The sequence below is a fragment of the Nerophis ophidion genome, linkage group LG20 (assembly GCF_033978795.1).
Source record: "Nerophis ophidion isolate RoL-2023_Sa linkage group LG20, RoL_Noph_v1.0, whole genome shotgun sequence".
NCBI lineage: Eukaryota > Metazoa > Chordata > Actinopteri > Syngnathiformes > Syngnathidae > Nerophis > Nerophis ophidion.
This window is the reverse complement of record NC_084630.1, coordinates 34,511,055-34,533,204: the sequence shown is the minus strand read 5'-3', so window position 1 is coordinate 34,533,204 and position 22,150 is coordinate 34,511,055. Positions and strand designations below refer to the sequence as shown.

The 22,150-nt window shown below is 40.5% G+C and overlaps 1 protein-coding gene and 1 long non-coding RNA gene across 7 annotated transcripts in view; one reads left to right on the top strand and one right to left on the bottom strand.

Moving 5' to 3' along the window:
- The window catches only part of inpp4b (inositol polyphosphate-4-phosphatase type II B), a 469,469-nt gene that overhangs the window by 423,368 nt on the left and 23,951 nt on the right, over positions 1-22,150 (top strand). For all 6 annotated transcript variants that reach the window (XM_061881071.1, XM_061881076.1, XM_061881074.1 and 3 more), the window contains 5 exons: positions 6,956-7,128; positions 10,698-10,821; positions 12,590-12,716; positions 18,133-18,273; positions 18,347-18,444. In XM_061881071.1, coding sequence (XP_061737055.1) covers positions 6,956-7,128; positions 10,698-10,821; positions 12,590-12,716; positions 18,133-18,273; positions 18,347-18,444 — 663 coding nt within the window. The remainder of the gene's footprint in view (positions 1-6,955; positions 7,129-10,697; positions 10,822-12,589; positions 12,717-18,132; positions 18,274-18,346; positions 18,445-22,150) is intronic.
- LOC133539049 (uncharacterized) lies at positions 6,858-18,272 on the bottom strand. Its single transcript, XR_009803159.1, has 2 exons — positions 18,109-18,272; positions 6,858-7,126 (listed from the first exon to the last, which is right to left on the bottom strand). It is a non-coding gene; the product is annotated as an uncharacterized LOC133539049 (long non-coding RNA).

The window sequence follows — 22,150 nt, the reverse complement described above, 5'->3', positions numbered from 1 at the left end:
TTTTTTATATATATATATTTTTTTTTTTTTATAAAAAATTCTTCTGAGGCCCGGTACCAATTGGGCCACAGCCCGGTGGTTGGGGACCACTGGGGTAGACTACTGTTGGGTTTTGCATGGTTGAACGAATGTATGTATGTATGTATGTGTATGCTTGCTTTAGTACTCTTATCTTGTGTTTATCATATAGCGTTGTTGTTTTGTTTTTGTTTTTTGTTGTTGTGCTCGCTACCATGTTTCATCTTTCCACGTATATACTGTCCTCTGGACCCCCTGTCAAAAGCTTCTTCTAGCTTATTTGGGGGACCCTTTCACGTACCAATATCTTTAAATGATGACATTCACCACTATTGTAATTGTTATATGCTATTGTGAAAAACCTTAAAACTAAACTAAACTAGCAGAACCCCCAGGTTCTGTAACAGCTTCTTCCCTCCCTGTCGCTCTTTGATCGCTCTTGCTGTTCATCTGCTCCTGCAGGCTCTCCAACTCCTTCCTCCTCCATCTTTCCCCCTCCTCCCCTTTTATACTGAGTCAGGAGAAATGTTAATTGTTTCCCGGTGTGTGCGCCACGCACCTGAATTTGATTGCGGCGGCGTCGCTCCCGGCATGCCCTGACTCTCCGCTCCGCCGCCTCCTTGCCGCCATCTTGGGCAGGGCTGCAGCGTGCCCTTTCCCGCCGTCGGCCCGACGGATGCACCTCTCTACAGTCCTCCATTGCCAGACGCAAGCCGGGCTTCCGCCTGGCTGAGCCTACTCCCCCTCCCTTTTTTTTAATCTATACATCAGATATTTATTTTAATTTTATTTATGCAGTTTTACCTGAAATTATTTTGTTGTGTTTTTTTTACAAATACATAGTCATGCTTGTTTAAAGAAATGTACTGCGAGGCATTTTTATGTAGATTATCCATCCATCCATTTTCTATCGCTTATTCCCTTTGGGGTCGCAGGGGGCGCTGGTGCCTGTCTCAGCTCCAATCGGGCTGAAGGCGGGTCATATTTCTAAATATCAATTTCAAAAAATACAAATATATTCCATCCATCCTTTTTTCTACCGCTTATCCCTTTTGGGGTTAAAAAAAAATATATTTGGGGTAACACTTTAGTATGGAAAACATATTCTAAGTAACAAAGACTTTAGAGTTTAGAGAATTTAGAGTTATTTGGACACAAGGGTTGTGGTGAAAAAGGAGCTGAGCCGGAAGGCAAACCTCTCAATTTACCGGTCGATCTCCCTTCCCATCCTCACCTATGGTCATGACTGAAAGGTACAAGCGGCCGAAATGCCACCCGAACGCCTCCCTAGGCAGGTGTTTAGGGCACGTCCAACCGGCAGGAAGCCAAGGGGAAGACCCAGGACACGTTGGGAAGACTGTCTCCTGCCTGGGAACGCCTCAGGATCCCCAGGGAGGAGCTGGACGAAGTGGCTGGGGAGAGGGAAGTCTGGGCTTCCCTGCTTAGGCTGCTGCCCCCGTGACCCGACCTCTGATAAGCGGAAGAAAATGAATGCATGGATGACTGGACACTAGGGGAACATATAAGGGTTAGGGTTACTAATAAGCAATAATTCTGAGGTTATTGAGGGAAGACTCTTAATTAGTGGCTTACTGGTTGTATAATAAGGCCATGCAGAATAAGGCATTAATAAGTACTTAATAATGACTAATTAAGAGCCAATATGTTACTAATTTCCATGTTAATAACAAAGTAATTAATGCTGAATATCCATCCATCCATCCATTTTCTACCGCGTATTCCCTTTCGGGGTCGCGGGGGGCGCTGGCGCCTATCTCAGCTACAATCGGGCGGAAGGCGGGGTACACCCTGGACAAGTCTCCACCTCATCGCAGGGCCAACACAGATAGACAGACAACATTCACACTCACATTCACACACTAGGGACCATTTAGAGTTGCCAATCAACCTATCCCCAGGTGCATGTCTTTGGAGGGGGGAGGAAGCCGGAGTATCCGGAGGGAACCCACGCAGTCACGGGGAGAACATGCAAACTCCACACAGAAATATCCTCAGCCTGGAATTGAACCCAGGACTGCAGGACCTTCGTATTGTGAGGCAGATGCACTAACCCCTCTTCCACCGTGAAGCCAATGCTGAATATGTTCCCCATATTAAAGTTTTACCATTTTTTTGACTTATGTCACCGTCCCTGAATAATTTTTTTCAAAAATATTCTAACTCAAATGAATAATGCTTGATAAAAAAAATGCATGTAACATTTTAGAATATTTCTAATAATTATCAGTAAATACTTCATATAATTCTGCTTGAAATCAATATTTAAAGTCAAAGTACCAATGATTGTCACACACACATACTAGATGTGGCGAAATTATTCTCTGCATTTGACCCATCACCCTTGATCACCCCCTGGGAGGAGAGGGGAGCAGTGAGCAGCAGCGGTGCCACGCCCGGGAATCATTTATGGTGATTTAACCCCCAATTCCAACCCTTAATGCTAAGTGCCAAGCAGGGAGGTAATGGCTCCCATTTTTATAGTCTTTGGTATAACTCGGCTGGGATTTAAACTCACGACCTACCGATCTCAGGGCGGACACTCTAACCCATGGGTGTCAAACTCTGGCCCGCGGGCCAAATTTGGCCCGCCGTGTATTTTCATTTGGCCCTTAAGGCAATATCAAATTAATATTAGAGCTGGCCCGCCGGTATTATACAGCGGCGGTGTCACTGTAACACCGCATTCACCGCTAATACCCCCCCCCCCCCCCACTACCCCCGATTTTCCAAGGGAACTCCCAAATTTCAGTGCCCCTCACGAAAATCACAGGGGGAAACCATTCTAACAAATTTCTCCCGATTCCCACCTGGACAACAATATTGGGGGCGTGCCTTAGAGGCACTGCCTCAAGCGTCCTCTAAAACCTTTCGTCACGTCTGCTTTTCTTACGTAGAAACAGCGTGCCGGCCTAGTCACATGATATATGTGGCTTTTACACACACACACACGCTAATGCAATGCAAGCTTGGTCAACAGCCATACAGGTCACACTGAGGGTGGCCGTATAAACAAATTTAAGACTGTTACAAATATGCGCCACACTCTGAACCAACACTAAACGAGAATGACAAGCAAATTTCGGCAGAACATCTGCACTGTAACACAACATAAACACAACAGAACAAATACACAGAACCCCTTGCAGTACTACCTCTTCCTGTATGCTACAATATAAAAATGTATTATTAGCCTGTGGGAAAAGTTTATTTTGATATTTACCTGAGAAGGCAGCAAATAGAAAAGAGGCATTCAATTTCTATTTAAATTTGATTTGATATGCCATTGCTGTTTTTAAATTATTATTATTTTTTGAAACTCGATTTTGCATGTCATTATAAAGTTATAGAAGTCTCGCTTGTTCAATATTCAATGCAAAATTGGTTTGACTCCCTATTAAAAGGTTAATTTGTTCAACCTTTGCCCGCGGCTTTGTTCAGTTTTAAATTTTGGCCAACTCTGTATTTGAGTTTGACACCCCTGTTCTAACCACTAGGCCACTGAGTAGGTGATATTTGTGTTTATATATACAATTTCTACACTCACAAATAGATAAGATAAACATATACAAATATATTTTTCTAATACTTCTCTCAAAAACTATTTTTTATTAATTTGATTCATTATTTCCATTTGTCATTACTGTTGTTTATCTACATTTTATTGTTCATATATTTGTTTCATCCATCCATCCATCCATTTCCTACCGCTTATTCCCTTTTGGGAACGCGGGGGGCGCTGGCGCCTATCTCAGCTACAATCGGGCGGAAGGCGGCGTACACCCTGGACAAGTCGCCACCTCACCGTAGGGCCAACACAGATAGACAGACAACATTCACACTCACATTCACACTCTAGGGACCATTTAGTGTTGCCAATCAACCTATCCCCAGGTGCTATATTTGTTTCATATTATAGTAAATACGAAATGACCCCGCCTACCGCCCGAAACGCAGCTGGGATAGGCTCTAGCACCGTCCGCGACCCCAAGAGGGACAAGCGGTAGAAAAATGGATGGATGGAAAGATTATAGTAAATACAAAATGGTACAATGAATAATTACATTTTTCATTGTGGGATGAATAGTGTTTCTAGCAAGCAATATGTGTTGTTGGAAGTAGAAGTGGTGCCAGGAAGCTGATGACACAAGTGTGTAGTTCTGGGCCATGCAGACCCCCCGAGGCCTCTCTCAAGTCCATTGAGACATCCAGTGAGGCTCCAGTCCTAGTCCTGCAGCTTGAGTCCTCACTCGTGTGTAGTGTGTCACTGATGCCAGCTGGCAGACACTACAAGTTGACTGTACTCATAGCAACGTGTGTGTGTGTGTGTGTGTGTGTGTGTGTGTGTGTGTGTGTGTGTGTGTGTGTGTGTGTGTGTGTGTGTGTGTGTGTGTGTGTGTGTGTGTGTGTGTGTGTGTGTGTGTGTGTGTGTGTGTGTGTGTGTGTGTGTGTGTGTGTGTGTGTGTGTGTGTGTGTGTGTGTGTGTGTGTGTGTGTGTGTGTGTGTGTGTGTGTGTGTGTGTGTGTGTGTGTGTGTGTGTGTGTGTGTGTGTGTCTCCGAGTAAGCTGGCAGGTGAGACGGTATTCATCCTCCTTGTGTTGAGTTCAAAGATAAATAGAAAAAAAGATTACTCAAGCTCCTCGGAACAGGTGCTGATGTTTCTATGGACGCAAACATGCACAATAATAAAGGAGGGTTCCATCTACTCTGTTAAATGAGGTTTGCACTGTATTGATCGTTAATAGTCGACTGGGGAAATTATTTATTTATTTATTTTTTTTTTAGGTAGATAAAACATAATTTCTCTGGGAATGTGTCTTGATTTCCTACGCTAGTGTAGTTTTCTTTCTTGAGCCAACAGGGCCCCCTGTTGGGCCATAAAACAAGTACATACAGTGCATTAAAAAAATGACACCAAGAAATGGATGCAAGTATTTATTTTTTTTTTTTTTTTTTAAAGAGTATTTTTCTGATGAGGAAAGTAGCAATGTATTTTAAGAAATACAATAATGTTTTATTATTCTGTGTGCATGCGTATATATATATATATATATATATATATATATATATATATATATATATATATATATATATATATATATATATATATATAGTCAAAGTTTCTGTGTTTTATCCGCCATACAGTGCTCAATACCGGGGTAGAGCAGAATATACGTTATGTCAGGAAAAAATACAAGAGACTATTTTCATCCCTACAAGACTTTCACTGCTCTTCAGGGGCATTTATCAAAGTGTCTGTGGTTGTTACATATATATAGAGTACATTACATGATAAGACCAGTTCATTACATTTGTTTGAAGTTTAAAATAATGCAACAAACTGGTACATACAGTATATTTATATATATAGTCTTTTTAATGAATTAGATGCTATGCATTTATTTGAATATATAGAATATTTGTATTATTTTTAGTTACAAGAACATTGTTAAATATTAAAGGATTTTTTTTCCATAGAATGATAAAGTTTCCATTGTTATGACAAAAAAATTTAATAGTATTAAATATAAGTTTAGTTAAAAATAATAGCATATTTCTGAACGGGAAATGACAATGTATTTGAAGAAATGCATGGCGTAGTGGGTAGAGCGGCCGTGCCAGAAACCTGAGGGTTGCAGCTTCTCTTCCCACCTATGGACATCAAAGTCGCTGCAGTTGTGTCCTTGGGCAGGACACTTCACCCTTTGCCCCCGGTGCCGCTCACACTGGTGAATAAATGATGAATGAATGATTGGTGGTGGTCGGAGGGGCCGTAGGCGCAAACTGGCAGTCTACCCCAGGGCAGCTGTGGCTACTGATGTAGCTTACCACCACCAGGTGTGAATGAATGATGGGTTCCCACTTCTCTGTGGGCGCTTTGAGTATCTAACAATAGAAAAGCGCGATATAAATCTAATCCATTATTATTATTATTATTATTATACTGATGGTATGTGTTATTTTCAATCTTATGAGATTATACAAATATATGTATATATTTTTACATACTATATACTGTATATACGTATATGTATAGTCCTTTATTCATATATATATATATATATATGTATATATGTATTTATATAAAATTTGTGTGTTTGTTTTTTTATTTAGAGCAATTCATTTTGTGCGTTTTACAATTTATATTATGTTTTATACTTTTATATGTACATAGTTGTTTTAAAAAATATATTTTCCATCCATCTGTCCATTTCTACCGCTTGTCCCCTAAAGGCCTTAGTGGCCACATGCGTGGACGGCACCTTTTAGCTCTTATTTTCAAAATTGTGTACACTACTGAATTGGGGTCTTATGGCCACCTATGTGGACACTCATACTGCCATCTGGTGGTGTCAGAAGAGTATAACATACAATGGTATTTGGAGGGGGAAAAAGTGTAAAAATAAGAATTAGCATGTCAATAAACATGAAGTACACGTTTGTGTACTTATGGACTAAGTACTTTATATAAAAAGATGATTTTTAGTTTTTATTCTAATTAGGATCCAATAAGCCCAGATAGCAAAGAGAAATTAAAAAACATGTAAACAAACAGCTTGGGCCTTAAGAGGTTTTAATAATGTAATGAATAATATGCATGTATGTTTGTTGTTTTGTTTTAATGTACAATACTTTATAGTACGAGGAAGAAGAATGCATGATAAAATAATATATGCACATGCATTTTTTAAATTATATAGAGAATATTATAAAATGCGATAATTAACTTTTAAATATATATTACTTTAATTTAAAAAAAAACATTGTTGAATATTACAAAAATGGAGTTATCTTTTGCACCCAAAAAAATGGCTAATAGATCAAAAGGCCAAATTTTTATTTCTGTGGGAATTTTTTGAAATATTGGCGCAAGTAGCCCCGACGTCATCGTGAGACTCCTGTTTTTGTCGTGGCACAGGTGACTGGCGGGAGCAGCTGTGCCCCCTGGTGGCCCGGTTGAAGGAGTGCGTGACGGAGGTGGTGGACAAAGCCAAGAGGGCCGTGACTTTTGTTCTCCTGCAGGAGGCGGCCTGCAGCATTCCACAGGGCTTCCTTCTGCAGCAGAGGAGGGACGTGGTTTTCAGTCAGGCTGTAAGGAAACACATCGGTCACATTCAAATATTTTTTGAAATACACGAGAAGGTAGAACGGTAGTGTATAAATTTGTATTCATACTGTAAATGCGTCAACTTGCCGAAATGCTGATAGCACTTCGTTAAGTTAAAATTCAAAGTTAAAGTACCACTGATAGTCACACATACACGAGGTGTGGTGAGATTACCCCCTGCATTTGACCCATCCCCTTGATCACCCACTGGGAGGTGAGGGGAGCAGTGAGCAGCAGTGGTGGCCGCGCTCTGGATTAATTTTGCTGATTTAACCCCCAATTCTAACCCTTGATGCTGAGAGGGAGGTAATGGGTCCCATTTTTATAGTCTTTGATACATCAAGGGTTGGAATTGGGTGTTAAATCACCAAAAATGAATACCGGGCGCGGCCACCGCTGCCGCTCACTGCTCCCCTCACCTCCCAGGGGGTGATCAAGGGTGATGGGTCAAATGCAGAGAATAATTTTGCCACACCGTGTGTGTGTGTGTGTGTGTGTGTGTGCGTGTGCGTGTGTGCGTGCGTGTGCGTGTGTGTGTGTGCGTGTCAGTGTGACAATCATTGGTACTTTAACTTAATGATTCGGCAGGGGTTTGAACTCATGACCTACCGATCTCAGGGCGGACACTCTAACCATGTTATTGAGCATTTTAGCGATGGAACGATTTAAAATCGGTTGAGAAATCTAGAAAAAATCCCTCCAATACCCATGAACACACAGAAACGTACCAACAATGAGTACCACTAAAAATATAACCATTGAGAACCATTGATTCGTGAAATAATGTATCCCTGAACTACTTTGTATCTCCGACCGCCTTTTTTTATTATATTTATTTTATTTGTTTTATTTATTTTTATTTACTTTATTTATTTATTTATATATCTATATTTTTATTGAACAACAAACATACATTCTTAATGCACACAAAAGTCAAGGCACTTTCAACCTTGAGTACCATTGAACTCGGGTATTGATTCGTGAAATTATGTATCACTGAACTATTTTGTATCCCCGACCCCCTTTTTTATTTTATTTATTCTATTTATTTTATTTATCTTATTTATTTTATTTATTATTTTTTATTGAACAACAAACATACATTTGTAATGCACACAAAAGTCAAGGCACTTTCAAAATTGAGTACCATTGAACTCAGGTATTGATTCGTGAAATGATGTATCCCTGAACTATTTTGTATCACCGACCGCCTTTTTTTATTTTATTTATTTTATGTTATATTTTATTTTTTTTATTGAACAAAACAAACATACATTTATAATGCACACAAAAGTCAAGGCACTTTCAACCTTGACTACCATTGAACTTGAGTATTGACTCGTGACATGATGTATCTGAACTATTTTGTATCCCCCACCGCCTTTTTTATTTTATTTATTCTATTTATTTTATTTATAATTTTTTATTGAACAACAAACATACATTTGTAATGCACACAAAATTCAAGGCACTTTCAACATTGAGTACCATTGAACTCGGGTATTGATTCGTGAAATGATGTATCCCTGAACTATTTTGTATCCCCGACCGCCTTTTTTTATTTTATTTATTTTATGTTTTATTTTTTATTTTTTATTGAACAAAACAAACATACATTTATAATGCACACAAAAGTCAAGGCACTTTCAACCTTGACTACCATTGAACTCGGGTATCGATTCGTAAAATGATGTATCCTTGAACTGCTTTGTATCCGCGACTGCCTATTTTTATTTATTTATTTTATTATATTTACTTTATTTTATGTATTTTTTTTATTTTTTATTATTGAACAACAAACATACATTCATAATGCACAGAAAAGTCAAGGCACGTTCAACCTTGAGTACCATTGAACTCGCGTATTGAATCGTGAAATTATGTATCCCCGACCGCCTTTTTTAATTGTATTTATTTCATTTTTTTATTTTTTTTATTTTTTATTGAACACGCATACATTTATAACGCACACAAAAGTCAAGGCACTTTCAACATAACCAACAATCTACACATAAGGGGGAGCAAATCACGACATCAGCAAAACATATCAAGGAAAGCCACTCTCCCGACTGCGCCACGCCCTCCCCATCGAGTACTATGACGCAGACAAAGCACATTGGCATTTCTGATTAATCATATATTGTGTCCAACTGGGGTTGCTGAAATTACCCCCTTCCTTCAGAAGCAGCCTCAGTGATGTAACCAGGGACCTCTCAAATAAATAGAGGAGCACGTAGGTCTGGACCTTAGAGCGTAGGTTGGATCTGTACCTAAGAGTACAGCCTAGAGATGTTCGATAATGGCTTTTTTGCCGATACTCCGATATTGTCCAACTCTTAATTACCGATTCCGATATCAACCGATACGATATATATACAGTCGTGGAATTAACACGTTATTATTACTAATTTTGTTGTGATGCCCTGCTGGATGCATTAAACAATGTAACAAGGTTTTCCAAAAAGAAATCAACTCAAGTTATGGAAAAAATGCCAACATGGCACTGCCTTATTTATTATTGAAGTCACAAAGTGCTTTTTTTTGCAGCTTGGAATTTTGGGACATGCTCTCCCTGAGATAGCATGAGGAGGTTGAGGTGGGGAGGTAGCGGGGGGTGTATATTGTAGCGTCCCGGAAGAGTTAGTGCTGCAAGGGGTTCTGGGTATTTGTTGTGTTACGGTGCGGGTGTTCTCCCGAAATATGTTTGTCATTCTTGTTTGAAGTGGGTTCACAGTGTGGCGCATATTTGCAACAGTGTTAAGGTTGTTTATACGGCCACACTCAGTGTGACCTGTATGGCTGTTGACCAAGTATGCCTTGCATTCACTTGAGTGTGCGAAAAGCCGTAGGTATTATGCGATTGGACCGGCACGCAAAGGCAGTGCCTTTAAGGTTTATTGGCATTCCATGTACCACTCCGTACAGCGGCGTTTTAAAAAGTCATACATTTTACTTTTTGAAACCGATACCGATAATTTCTGATATTACATTTTAAAGCATTTATTGGCCGATTATATCCACAACCCAATATTATCGGACATCTCTAGTACAGCCCAAAACGTCTCTCCTCGTTGAGCTAAATTTAATGTCTCTGCATGATTCCTTGCTTCTTGTCTGTTTAATAAATGTCATCAGTGTTTGAACCTGACATGATCGAAAGCATTTATCAGGGTAGGAATGTCGCATGTTACACAAACACCATTTTTGACAATCATAGCATGATCGCAAGAATCCACATTTTGTATCATTGACATCGCTTATAACACGCAAGTACTGCCGCTGTCTGAACAAAGCGCAGAGCTCCGCCTCCTTGCACGAGGATACAAAATATTTCAGGGATACATAATTTCGCACGACACCTGACAACGTGAAAGGTACACATCGGCATTTATTAAAACCCTCTCATTCACTGCAATTACCTAATAAAATAATTGCACTTTGATCTGTAAAGCATAAATTGATACGTTACACCTGTAATCATCTTTTTACTGCTCAGACGTGTTATTTCTTTATTGTGCCTGTGTGTGTGTGTGCGTGCGTGTGTGTTTACCAGCTGGCAGTGTTGGCGTGTGGTTTTGTCATGCGCCTGTATGCAGGAATGCAGGACAAAGGTTTTCTGAGGCAGCTGCACCTTGTCGGCCTGGTGGCCCAGTTTGAGAGTCTGCTCAGCACCTACAGTGAGTCTGGTCTGCATGCATTCTTACATTCGGCCTCTAGGGGGCGACGAATACAAACCCTGTTTCCTTATGATTTGGGAAATTGTGTTAGATGTAAAATATAATACATTGATTTGCAAATCTTTTTCAACCCATATTGAGTTGAATATGCTACAAAGACAACATATTTGATGTACAAACTGATAAAAACTTTTTTTTTTGCAAATAATCATTAACTTTAGAATTTGATGCCAGCAACACGTGACAAAGAAGTTGGGAAAGGTGGCAATACATACTGATAAAGTTGAGGAATGCTCATCAAACACTTATTTGGAACATCCCACAGGTGTGCAGGCTAATTGGGAACAGGTGGGTGCCATGATTGGGTATAAAAACAGCTTCCATGAAATGCTAAGTAATTCACAAACAAGGATGGGGTGAGTGCCACCACTTTGTAAGCAAATTGTCGAACAGTTTTACAACAACATTTCTCAACGAGCTATTGCAAGCAATTTAGGGATTTTACCATCTACGGTCCGTAAAATCATAAAAAAGTTCAGGGAATCTGGAGAAATCCCTGCACGTAAGCAATGATATTACAGACCTTTGATCCCTCAGGCGGTACTACATCAAAAAACGACATCAGTGTGTACAGGATATCACCACATGGGCTCAGGAACACTTCATGAAACCACTGTCAGTAACTACAGTTAGTCGCTACATCTGTAAGTGCAGGTTAAAACTCTACTATGCAAAGCGAAAGCCATTCATCAACAACACCCAGGAATGCCGCCGGCTTCGCTTGGGCCCGAGCTCATCTAAGATGGACTGATGCAAAGTGGAAAAGTGTTCTGTGGTCTGACGAGTCCACATTTCAAATTATATTTGGAAACTGTGGACGTGGTGTCCTCAGGAACAAAGAGGAAAATAACCATCCGGATTGTTATAGGCGCAAAGTTGAAAAGCCAACATGTGTGATGGTATGGGGGTGTATTAGTGCCCAAGGCATGGGTAACTTACACATCTGTGAAGGCACCATTAATGCTGAATGGTCCATACAGGTTTTGGAGCAACATATGTTGTCATCCAAGCAACGTTATCATGGACGCCCCTGCTTATTTCAGCAAAACAATGCCAAATCACACGTTACAACAGCGTGGCTTCGTAGTAAAAGAGCGCGGGTACTTTCCTGGCCCACCTGCAGTCCAGACATGTCTCCCATCGAAAATGTGTGGCGCATTATGAAGTGTAAAATACGACAACAAGACCCCGGACTGTTGAACGACTGAAGCTCTACATAAAACAAGAATGGGAAATAATTCCACTTTCAAAGCGTCAAGAAATAGTTTCCTCAGTTCCCAAACATTTATCTAGTGTTGTTATAAGAAAAGGTGATGTAACACAGTGGTGAACATGCCCTTTCCCAACTACTTTGGCACGTGTTGCAGCCATGAAATTCTAAGTTAATTATTGTTTGCAAAAAAAAAATCAAGTTTATGAGTTTGAACATCAAATATCTTGTCTTTGTCATGCATTCAATTGAATATGGGTTGAAAAGGATTTGTAAATCATTGTATTCTGTTTATATTTACATCTAACACAATTTCCCAACTCATATGGAAACGGGGTTTGTAAACCGACGTCATCATCGTAAGTGTAGACTTTTGAGGTTAGTTTGTGACAAGGGTCGGGTTTGATCCAGTAAAGGGCCCAGAAAAATGGGGCAAAGATCCAATTAAACATCGACTTGTTTGTCCCCGTCTTCCCACATTGACGTGACCCTCCCAAGGCGAAGAAATCGGGATGCTGGAGGACATGGAGGTGGGCATCTCGGACCTGCAGAGGGTCGTCTTCAAGATTACCGAAGCCAAGACGGGCGAGCTGGGCGACATTCAGCCTGTCGTGCGAGGCAGACGGTGAGACACACCATTTGTTCTTGAAATGAATCACTCTTTGTCATTTTGACTCATTGTGAGTAAATCATTAATAGTTCAAATTAACCTGAAATAGACCACAATGTTTTTGACACTAATGCAATCTAAAATGTTTATCTTTATACCTAGGAATATATACATACCCAGTTTCCATATGAGTTGGGAAATTGTGTTAGATGTAAATATAAACAGAATACAATGATTTGCAAATCCTTTTCAACCCATATTCAGTTGAATATGCTACAAAGACAACATATTTGATGTTCGAACTCATAAACTTGTTTTATTTTGCAAATAATCATTAACTTTAGAATTTGATGCCGGCAACACGTGACAAAGAAGTTGGGAAAGGTGGCAATAAATACTGATAAAGTTGAGGAATGCTCATCAAATACTTATTTGGAACATCCCACAGGTGTGCAGGCTAATTGGGAACAGGTGGGTGCCATGATTGGGTATAAAAGCAGCTTCCATGAAATGCTGAGTAATTCACAAACAAGGATGGGGCGGGGGTCATCACTTTGTAAGCAAATTGTCGAACAGTTTTAGAACAACATTTCTCAACGAGCTATTGTAAGGAATTTAGGGATTTTACCATCTGAGGTCCGTAAAATCATCAAAAAGTTTTGAGAATCTGGAGAAATCACTGCATGTAAGCGATGATATTACAGACCTTTGATCCCTCAGGCGGTACTGCATCAAAAACCCACATTAGTGTGTAAAGGATATCCCCACATGGGCTCAGGAACACTTCATGAAACCACTGTCAGTAACTACAGTTGGTCGCTACATCTGTAAGTGCAAGTTAAAACTCTACTATGCAAAGCCAAACCCATTTATCAACAATACCCTGAAAAGCCGCCTGCTTCTCTGGGCCTGAGCTCATCTAAGATGGACTGATACAAAGTGGAAAGTTGTTCTGTGGTCTGACGAGTCCACATTTCAAATTATATTTGGAAACAATGGACGTGGTGTCCTCCAGAACATAGAGGAAAATAACCATTCGGATTATTATAGGCGCAAAGTTGAAAAGCCAGCATCTGTAATGGTATGGGGGTGTATTAGTGGCCAAGGCATGGGTAACTTACACATCTGTGAAGGCACCATTAATGCTGAAAGCTCCATACAGGTTTTGGAGCAACATATGTTGTCATCCAAGCAACGTTATCATGGACGCCCCTGCTTATTTTAACAAGACAATGGCAAGCCACGTGTTACAACAGCGTGGCTTCGTAGTAAAAGAGTGCGGGTACTTTCCTGGCCCACCTACAGTACAGACCTGTCTCCCATGGAAAATGTGTAGCGCATTATGAAGCGTAAAATACGACAGCGGAGACCCCGGACTGTTGAATGACTGAAGCTCTACATAAAACAAGAATGGGAAAGAATTCCACTTTCAAAACTTCAACAATTTGTTTCCTCAGTTCCCAAACGTTTATTGTGTGTTGTTAAAAGAAAAGGTGATGTAACACAGTGGTGAACATGCCCTTTCCCAACTACTTCGGCACGTGTTGCAGCCATGAAATAATTTTAAGTTGATTATTATTTGGCAAAAAAAATAAAGTTTATGAGTTTGAACATCAAATATCTTGTCTTTGTAGCATATTCATCTGAATATGGGTTGAAAAGGATTTGCAAATCATTGTATTTTGTTTATATTTACAACTAACACAATTTTCCAACTCATATGGAAACAGGGTTTGTATGTGACATATATTAAATGTCATATATTTAATAAATCATTAAGATATGGAGTCCGTCCTGGGGTTTGGAAGGAGACCAAGGTCATCCCTCTACCCAAGGACAGAAACAAAGATTTTACTGGTAAAAACAGTAGACCAATAAGCATACTTCCTGTTCTTAGTAAATTGATGGAAAAAGTTGTTTTCAAACAAATTCAAGATTACTTTACCGACAACAAACTGATGTAGTGTTCCAAGCATGCTTATAGGCAAGGTCACTCAACATCTACTGCTCCAGCTCCGCTGACTGATGACTGGCTGTCAAGAAGATGGTTGATACTGTCCTGATTGACCTTAGTGCAGAATTTGTAGATCACAACATAATGATCTTCAAACTGAGAAAATATGGTTTTAATAGTATGTCACTTTCTTGGATGTTGAGCCATCTATCAAGAAGATCACATAGAGTGTGTTTTAATGGTAGCCTATCTGGACGCAAGTACAATTACTGCGGCGTGCCTCAAGGATGCTGTTTAGGTCCTTTATTTTTTATTATTTTTACTTATGATCTTCCTTGTGATACAACAAACACCAATATGGTTATGTATGCAGGTGACACAACTGTATACTGTACTGCCTCTACCTTAAAGGCCTACTGAAATGAGATTTTCTTATTTAAACGGGGATAGCAGGTCCATTCTGTGTCATACTTGATCATTTCGCAATATTGCCATATTTTTGCTGAAAGGATTTAGTAGAGAACATCGACGATAAAGTTCGCAACTTTTGGTCGCTAATAGTAGCAGACGATGTGCACGTGACGTCACGGGTTGTGGAGCTCCTCACGTCCTCACATTGTTTACAATCATAGCCACCAGCAGCTAGAGCGATTCGGACTGAGAAAGCGACAATGTCCCCATTAATTTGAGCGAGGATGAAACATTTGTGGATAGGGAAAGTTAGAGTGAAGGATTAGAAAAAAACAAAACAAAAAAAAAGACTAGAGCACAGTGGGAGGAATTCAGATGTTATTAGACACATTTACTAGGATAATTCTGGAAAATCCCTTATCTGCTAATTGTGTTACAAATGTTTTAGTGAGATTATATGGTACCTGAAATTCGGAGGGGTGTGGCCACGGGTGTGGTGACCGCCAGTGTCTTTGAGGGAAGCCACGTTTCTTGACGAGGCGAAGTGAAGGCAGCCGTTGGGACCAGGCTGAGCTTTTTTCCCCCTCCTCCATGGTGGGAGCATCCCATGTTCGAGGGCGGCGGGGAACGGCGAGAGTGCACGAGGAACGACGCAAGCTATCCGCTCATGTCTACGGTAAGAGCCGACTTATTACCACAATTTTCTCACCGAAACCTGCCGTTTGACATATGGTACGGAACCATGTTTGCTTGACCGCTCTGTTCCATAGTAAAGCTTCACCGTCATCTTTCGGGAATGTAAACAAGGAAACACAGGCTGTGTTTGTGTTGCTAAAGGCAGCCGCAATACACCGCTTCCCACCTACATCTTTCTTCTTTGACGTCTCCATTATTAATTGAATAAATTGTAAAAGATTCAGCAACACAGATGTCCAGAATACCGTGTAATTATGCTATTAAAGCAGACGACTTATAGCTGGGATCGGGGCTGGAACAACATGTCTGCTACAATTTGTGACGTCACGCTCACGCGTCATCATACCGCGAAGTTTTCAACAGGATTTTTCAATGTACTCAATGTTACTTTAAAATCTGCTTTAAAGGCCTACTGAAAGCCACTACTACCGACCACGCAGTCTGATAGTTTATAAATCAATGATGAAATATTAACATTGCAACACATGCCGATACGGCCGCTTTAGTTTACTAAATTGCTATTTTAAATTCCGCGGGAATTATCCTGTTGAAAACGTCGCGGTATGATGACGCGTGTGCGTGACGTCACGGATTGTAGCCGACATTTTGATCCAGCACCGATCCCAGCTATAAGTCGCCGGCTTTAATCGCATAATTACACAGTATTCTGGACATCTGTGTTGCTAAATCTTTTGCAATTTGTTCAATTAATAATGGAGACGTCAAAGAAGAGAGATGTAGGTGGGAATCGATCATCAATGTTTACTTATATAGCCCTAAATCACTAGTGTCTCAAAGGGCTGCACAAACCACTACGATATCCTCGGTAGGCCCACCTAGGGGCAAGGAAAACTCACACCCAGTTGGACGTCGGTGACAATGATGACTATGAGAACCTTGGAGAGGACGAAAGCAATGGATGTCGAGCTGGTCTAACATGATACTGTGAAAGTTCAATCCATAATGGATCCAACACAGTCGCGAGAGTCCAGTCCAAAGCAGATCCGACACAGCAGCGAGCGTCACGTTCACAGCGGAGCCAGCAGGAAACCATCCCAAGTGGAGGCGGATCAGCAGCGCAGAGATGTCCCCAGCCGATACACAGGCAAGCAGTACATGGCCACCGGATCGGACCGGACCCCCTCCACAAGGGAGAGTGGGACATAGGAGAAAAAAGAAAAGAAACGGCAGATCAACTGGTCTAAAAAGGGAGTCTATTTAAAGGCTAGAGTATACAAATTAGTTTTAAGGTGAGACTTAAATGCTTCTACTGAGCAGGAAGCGGTGTATTGCGGCTGCCTTTAGCAACACAAACACAGCCGGTGTTTCCTTGTTTACATTCCCGAAAGATGACGGTGAAGCTTTACTATGGAACAGAGCGCTCAAGCGAACATGGTTCCCTACCACATGTCAACCGGCAGGTTTCGGTGAGAAAATTGTATTATTAAGTCGGCTCTTACCATAGACAAGAGCGAAGAGCTTGCGTCGTTCCTTCTTCAGCTGCGGACTCTCTTGCCTCCTCCCACCAGCCGTCCCCGACCGTCGGATGCTTACACAGTGGAGGAGGGCGAAAAAATAAATCTCAGCCCAGCTGCCTTGCCTCATCGAGAAACGTTGCTTTTGTAGAAGACACTGGCTGTCACCACACCCGTGGCCACACCCCTCCGACTTTCAGGTACGACCATATAATCTCACTAAAACACTAGTAACACAATAAGCAGATAAGGGATCATACAGAATTATCCTAGTAAATGTGTCTAATAACATCTGAATCGCTCCCACTGCCCTCGTCTTTTAAAAATGTATATATATTTTAATTTTTTTCTAGTCCTTCACTCTCACTTTCCTCATCCACGAATCTTTCATCCTCGCTCAAATTAATGGGGAAATCGTCTTTCGCTGCTGGTGGCCATGATTGTAAACAATGTTCAGATGTGAGGAGCTCCACAACCCGTGACATCACGCGCACATCGTCTGCTACTTCCGCTTCAGACAAGGCTTTATTAGCGACGAAAAGTTGCAAACTTTATCGTCGATGTCCTCTACTAAATCCTTTCAGGAAAAATATGGCAATATCGCAAAATGATCAAGTATGACACATAGAATGGACCTGCTATCCCTGTTAAAATAAGAAAATCTCATTTCAGTAGGCCTTTAAAAGACTGCAGCGTGGGAGTAAGTTACAACAATAAAGATTTAATTTACAGCTTCCAATGTACATTTATGTTTGTTCTTAACGGCCACTAGGTGTCCTGGCAGTGAACGTTTGACCCCACCCGGCTTGTGAATCACGACTTAAGGGATGAATCGGTCGCAGAAGGAGTTTTGTTCAAGTCATTTTCTCACCAGCTGATCCTCTGCTCCTTCCAGGGACCACTTGACGGTGGAGGTCCCGCTGCCGGGCCCGGCCTTCCGGAACATGCCGGAGGAAATCAAGGAGGGCAAACTTCTGCGAGTGTTCCCGGTGCTTTTTAACGTGGGCATCAACGAGCAGCAGACGTTAGCGGAGAGGTAACACATTCTTTTTTCTTTTTTTTTCCTTTTTTTTTTTTATTGAAAGCTAAATGTTTGACTTGTGCTGCAGGTTTGGTGACATTTCCCTTCAAGAGAGAATAAACCAGAAGAACTTTGAGATGCTAGAGTGTTATTACAAGTCGTTAAGTGAAAAGGTGCCACATGAATGTAAGTGTCCTCAGATGTTCTTTATTAGGCGGCCGGTTCTTAACACGAGCAGACAAATACACATTCTTTGACTAGAAAGTCCTTAGACATTCCTGTCACATAGAGGGGCTGATATAAAGGATCTTTGACCGGCATTTTTAAATCAGATTTAAAAAAAAAAACAAAAAACGCACAGTTCGCTCTCATGTGAGGCAAGGGTGTCCAAAGTGTGGCCCAGGGGCCATAGGTGGCCACAACCCATTTTTCAACGGGTGCCATACATTCTACAAATAAGTTTATGGCTTCACGGTGGCAGAGGGGTTAGTGCGTCTGCCTCACAATACGAAGGTCCTGCAGTCCTGGGTTCAAATCCAGGCTCGGGATCTTTCTGTGTGGAGTTTGCATGTTCTCCCCGTGAATGCGTGGGTTCCCTCCGGGTACTCCGGCTCCCTCCCACTTCCAAAGACATGCACCTGGGGATAGGTTGATTGGCAACACTAAATTGGCCCTAGTGTGCGAATGTTGTCTTTCTATCTGTGTTGGCCCTGTGATGAGGTGGCGACTTGTCCAGGGTGTACCCCGCCTTCCGCCCGATTGAACCTGAGATAGGCGCCAGCGCCCCCCGCGACCCCGTAAGGGACAAGCGGTAGAAAATGGATGGAAATGAAATAAAAACAAACATTAAAAAGTGTCATTAGAGCACAAAAAAGTGAAATGTAACAAGACTATAACTTACTTCACTTATTATTTTTTTATTTTTATTTGTGTTACTTATGGAGTATATTGTGACTAAATTTAGAACAGGAAGTGAACAAAAGTTTTAACTGCTATGTTGTTACATTTGGAACGCATATTGGATGCGCGAAGGTGTCACCCAAAGATGCTGCAGGACTAGGACAAAGCAGGGTTGCAGGTAGAAGCTTGTTTAATGTACTAAAAGGTAAAATAACACTGGTAAAAAAAAAAAAGCAAAAGAAACGGCGTGCCTACGCATGGGAAGATAATGCTACACTTAGCATGCAGTCTTAAGAGTCCGTGCCGAATGCACGGAAGCAAAGACGGAACTTAGCAAGTCGTCAAAGAGTTCAAAAATAGCGTGCCAAACGCACGGAAGCTAAGACAAGACTTAGTACAGAATGAAAATCAAACGTGACTGTTGCATGGACCAAAAAAACCATCTAGACGGAACTAAAGTAGCAGCCAGGCTTAAATACACATGTAAACAATAACTAACAGGTGTGCGTAGAAACAATAGCAGGTGGGATAAATCAGAAACCATGGTAACAAAAACAGGAAGTGCACACAAACTCAGCACCGGAAGAGTCCAAACAATCTAAAAGCCAAAAAGGACTCAAAAAACAGTGTGATCCAGGAAGCGGATCACAACATCTATAACCCATAAGGTAGGCAGGCACAAAGCTATTTCTCAGCGTGTGTTTATTCCAGCCGGCACGTTAATACACTTTGACACATCATGCATTGCTTCAAAACTACGGCAAGTAGTAATGTCCAAAAACCATAACAGAGACGAAGCGGAAGAACAAAGAAGAGACATGGCGACGACGAGTAGGAAGAAGTACGCTTGCAAGTTCCAAAATGATTGGAAAAAAACTGATTTGAGTTCATCCAGGACAGCTCGAAGGGGAAGGGGGATGCTGCCTGCAAATTTTGTAGATCAGACTTGTCCATTGAACACGGTGGCCGAATAGATATACTCACTCATTTACATATATATATATATATATACACAATTCATTTAAATTCCATATAAAGTGGTAATATATACATTATACATTCCATATAAAGTGGTAATATATACTGTATATATATATACAGTCGGGCAAAAAAGTATTTAGTCAGCCAGCGATTGTGCAAGTTCTCCCACTTAAAATGATGACAGAGGTCTGTAATTTTCATCATAGGTACACTTCAACTGTGAGACATAATGTGAAAAAAAAATCCAGGAATTCACGTTGTAGGAATTTTAAAGAATTTATTTGTAAATTATGGTGGAAAATAAGTATTTGCTCAACCATTCAAAGCTCTCACTGATGGAAGGAGGTTTTGGCTCAAAATCTCACGATACATGGCCCCATTCATTCTTTCCTTAACACGGATCAATCGTCCTGTCCCCTTAGCAGAAAAACAGCCCCAAAGCATGATGTTTCCACTCCCATAATTCACAGTAGGTATGGTGTTCTTGGGATGCAACTCAGTATTCTTCTTCCACCAAAAACGAAGAGTTGAGTTTATACCAAAATGGATACATGGATGATACAGCAGAGCAGGGGTAGGGAACCTACGGCTCTAGAGCCAGATGTGGCTCTTTTGATGACTGCATCTGGCTCTCGGATAAATCTTAGCTGACATTGCTTAACACAATAAGTAATGAATAATTCCACTGGTAATCAGTGTTAAAAATAATGTTCAAAATATAAAACATTCTCATGCATTTTAATCCATCAATCCGTTTTTTACCGCACCTGTTCAAGAATTCCCAGTAATGGTAAGAAGTATTTGATTTATTATTGGTTAGTTTCAGAATAACATTGTTATTAAAAAGAATAAGACACTTATTCTACTCTAAAAATGTTGGTATTACTTAAAAATGCACACATTTAGTTATATTCAGTGTTAAAAAATATTATATGGCCCTCACGGAAATACATTTTAAAATATTTGGTTTCATGGCTCTCTCAGCCAAAATGGTTCCCGACCTCTGCAGCAGAGGATTGGGAGAATGTCATGTGGTCAGATGAAACCAAAATAGAACTTTTTGCTATAAACTCAACTCGTCGTGTTTGGAGGAAGAAGAATACTGAGTTGCATCCCAAGAACACCATACCTACTGTGAATTATGGGAGTGGAAACATCATGCTTTGGGGCTGTTTTTCTGCTAAGGGGACAGGACGATTGATCCGTGTTAAGGAAAGAATGAATGGGGCCATGTATCGTGAGATTTTCAGCCAAATCCTTCCATGAATGGTTGACCAAATACTTTTTTTCCACCCTAATTTACAAATACATTCTTTAAAATTCCTACAATGGGAATTCCTGGATTTTTTTTTTCACATTCTGTCTCTCACAGTTGAAGTGTACCTATGATGAAAATTACAGACCTCTGTCATCATTTTAAGTGGGAGTACTTGCACAATCGCTGGCTGACTAAATACTTTTTTGCCCCACTGTATGTATATATTTATATACGTACGTACTACACACCGTAGGAGGATACAATAGCTTTGGGGCTGTATTTCTGCTAAGGGGACAGGACGATTGATCCGTGTTAAGGAAAGAATGAATGGGGCCATGTATCGTGAGATTTTCAGCCAAAACCTCCTTCCATCAGTGAGAGCTTTGAATGGTTGACCAAATAATTATTTTCCACCATAATTTACAAATAAATTCTTTAAAATTCATTCCTACAATGGGAATTCCTGGATTTTTTTTCCACATTCTGTCTCTCACAGTTGAAGTGTACCTATGATGAAAATTACAGACCTCTGTCATCATTTTAAGTGGGAGAACTTGCACAATCGCTGGCTGACTAAATACTTTTTTGCTCCACTGTATATATATATATATATATATATATATATATATATATATATATATATATATATATACATATATATATATATATATATGTATATATATATAAAATACTTGAAAATATATACCCCCCACACCAAACCCCAAGTTCGGAGGTCGCAAGGTTGGCAAGTAT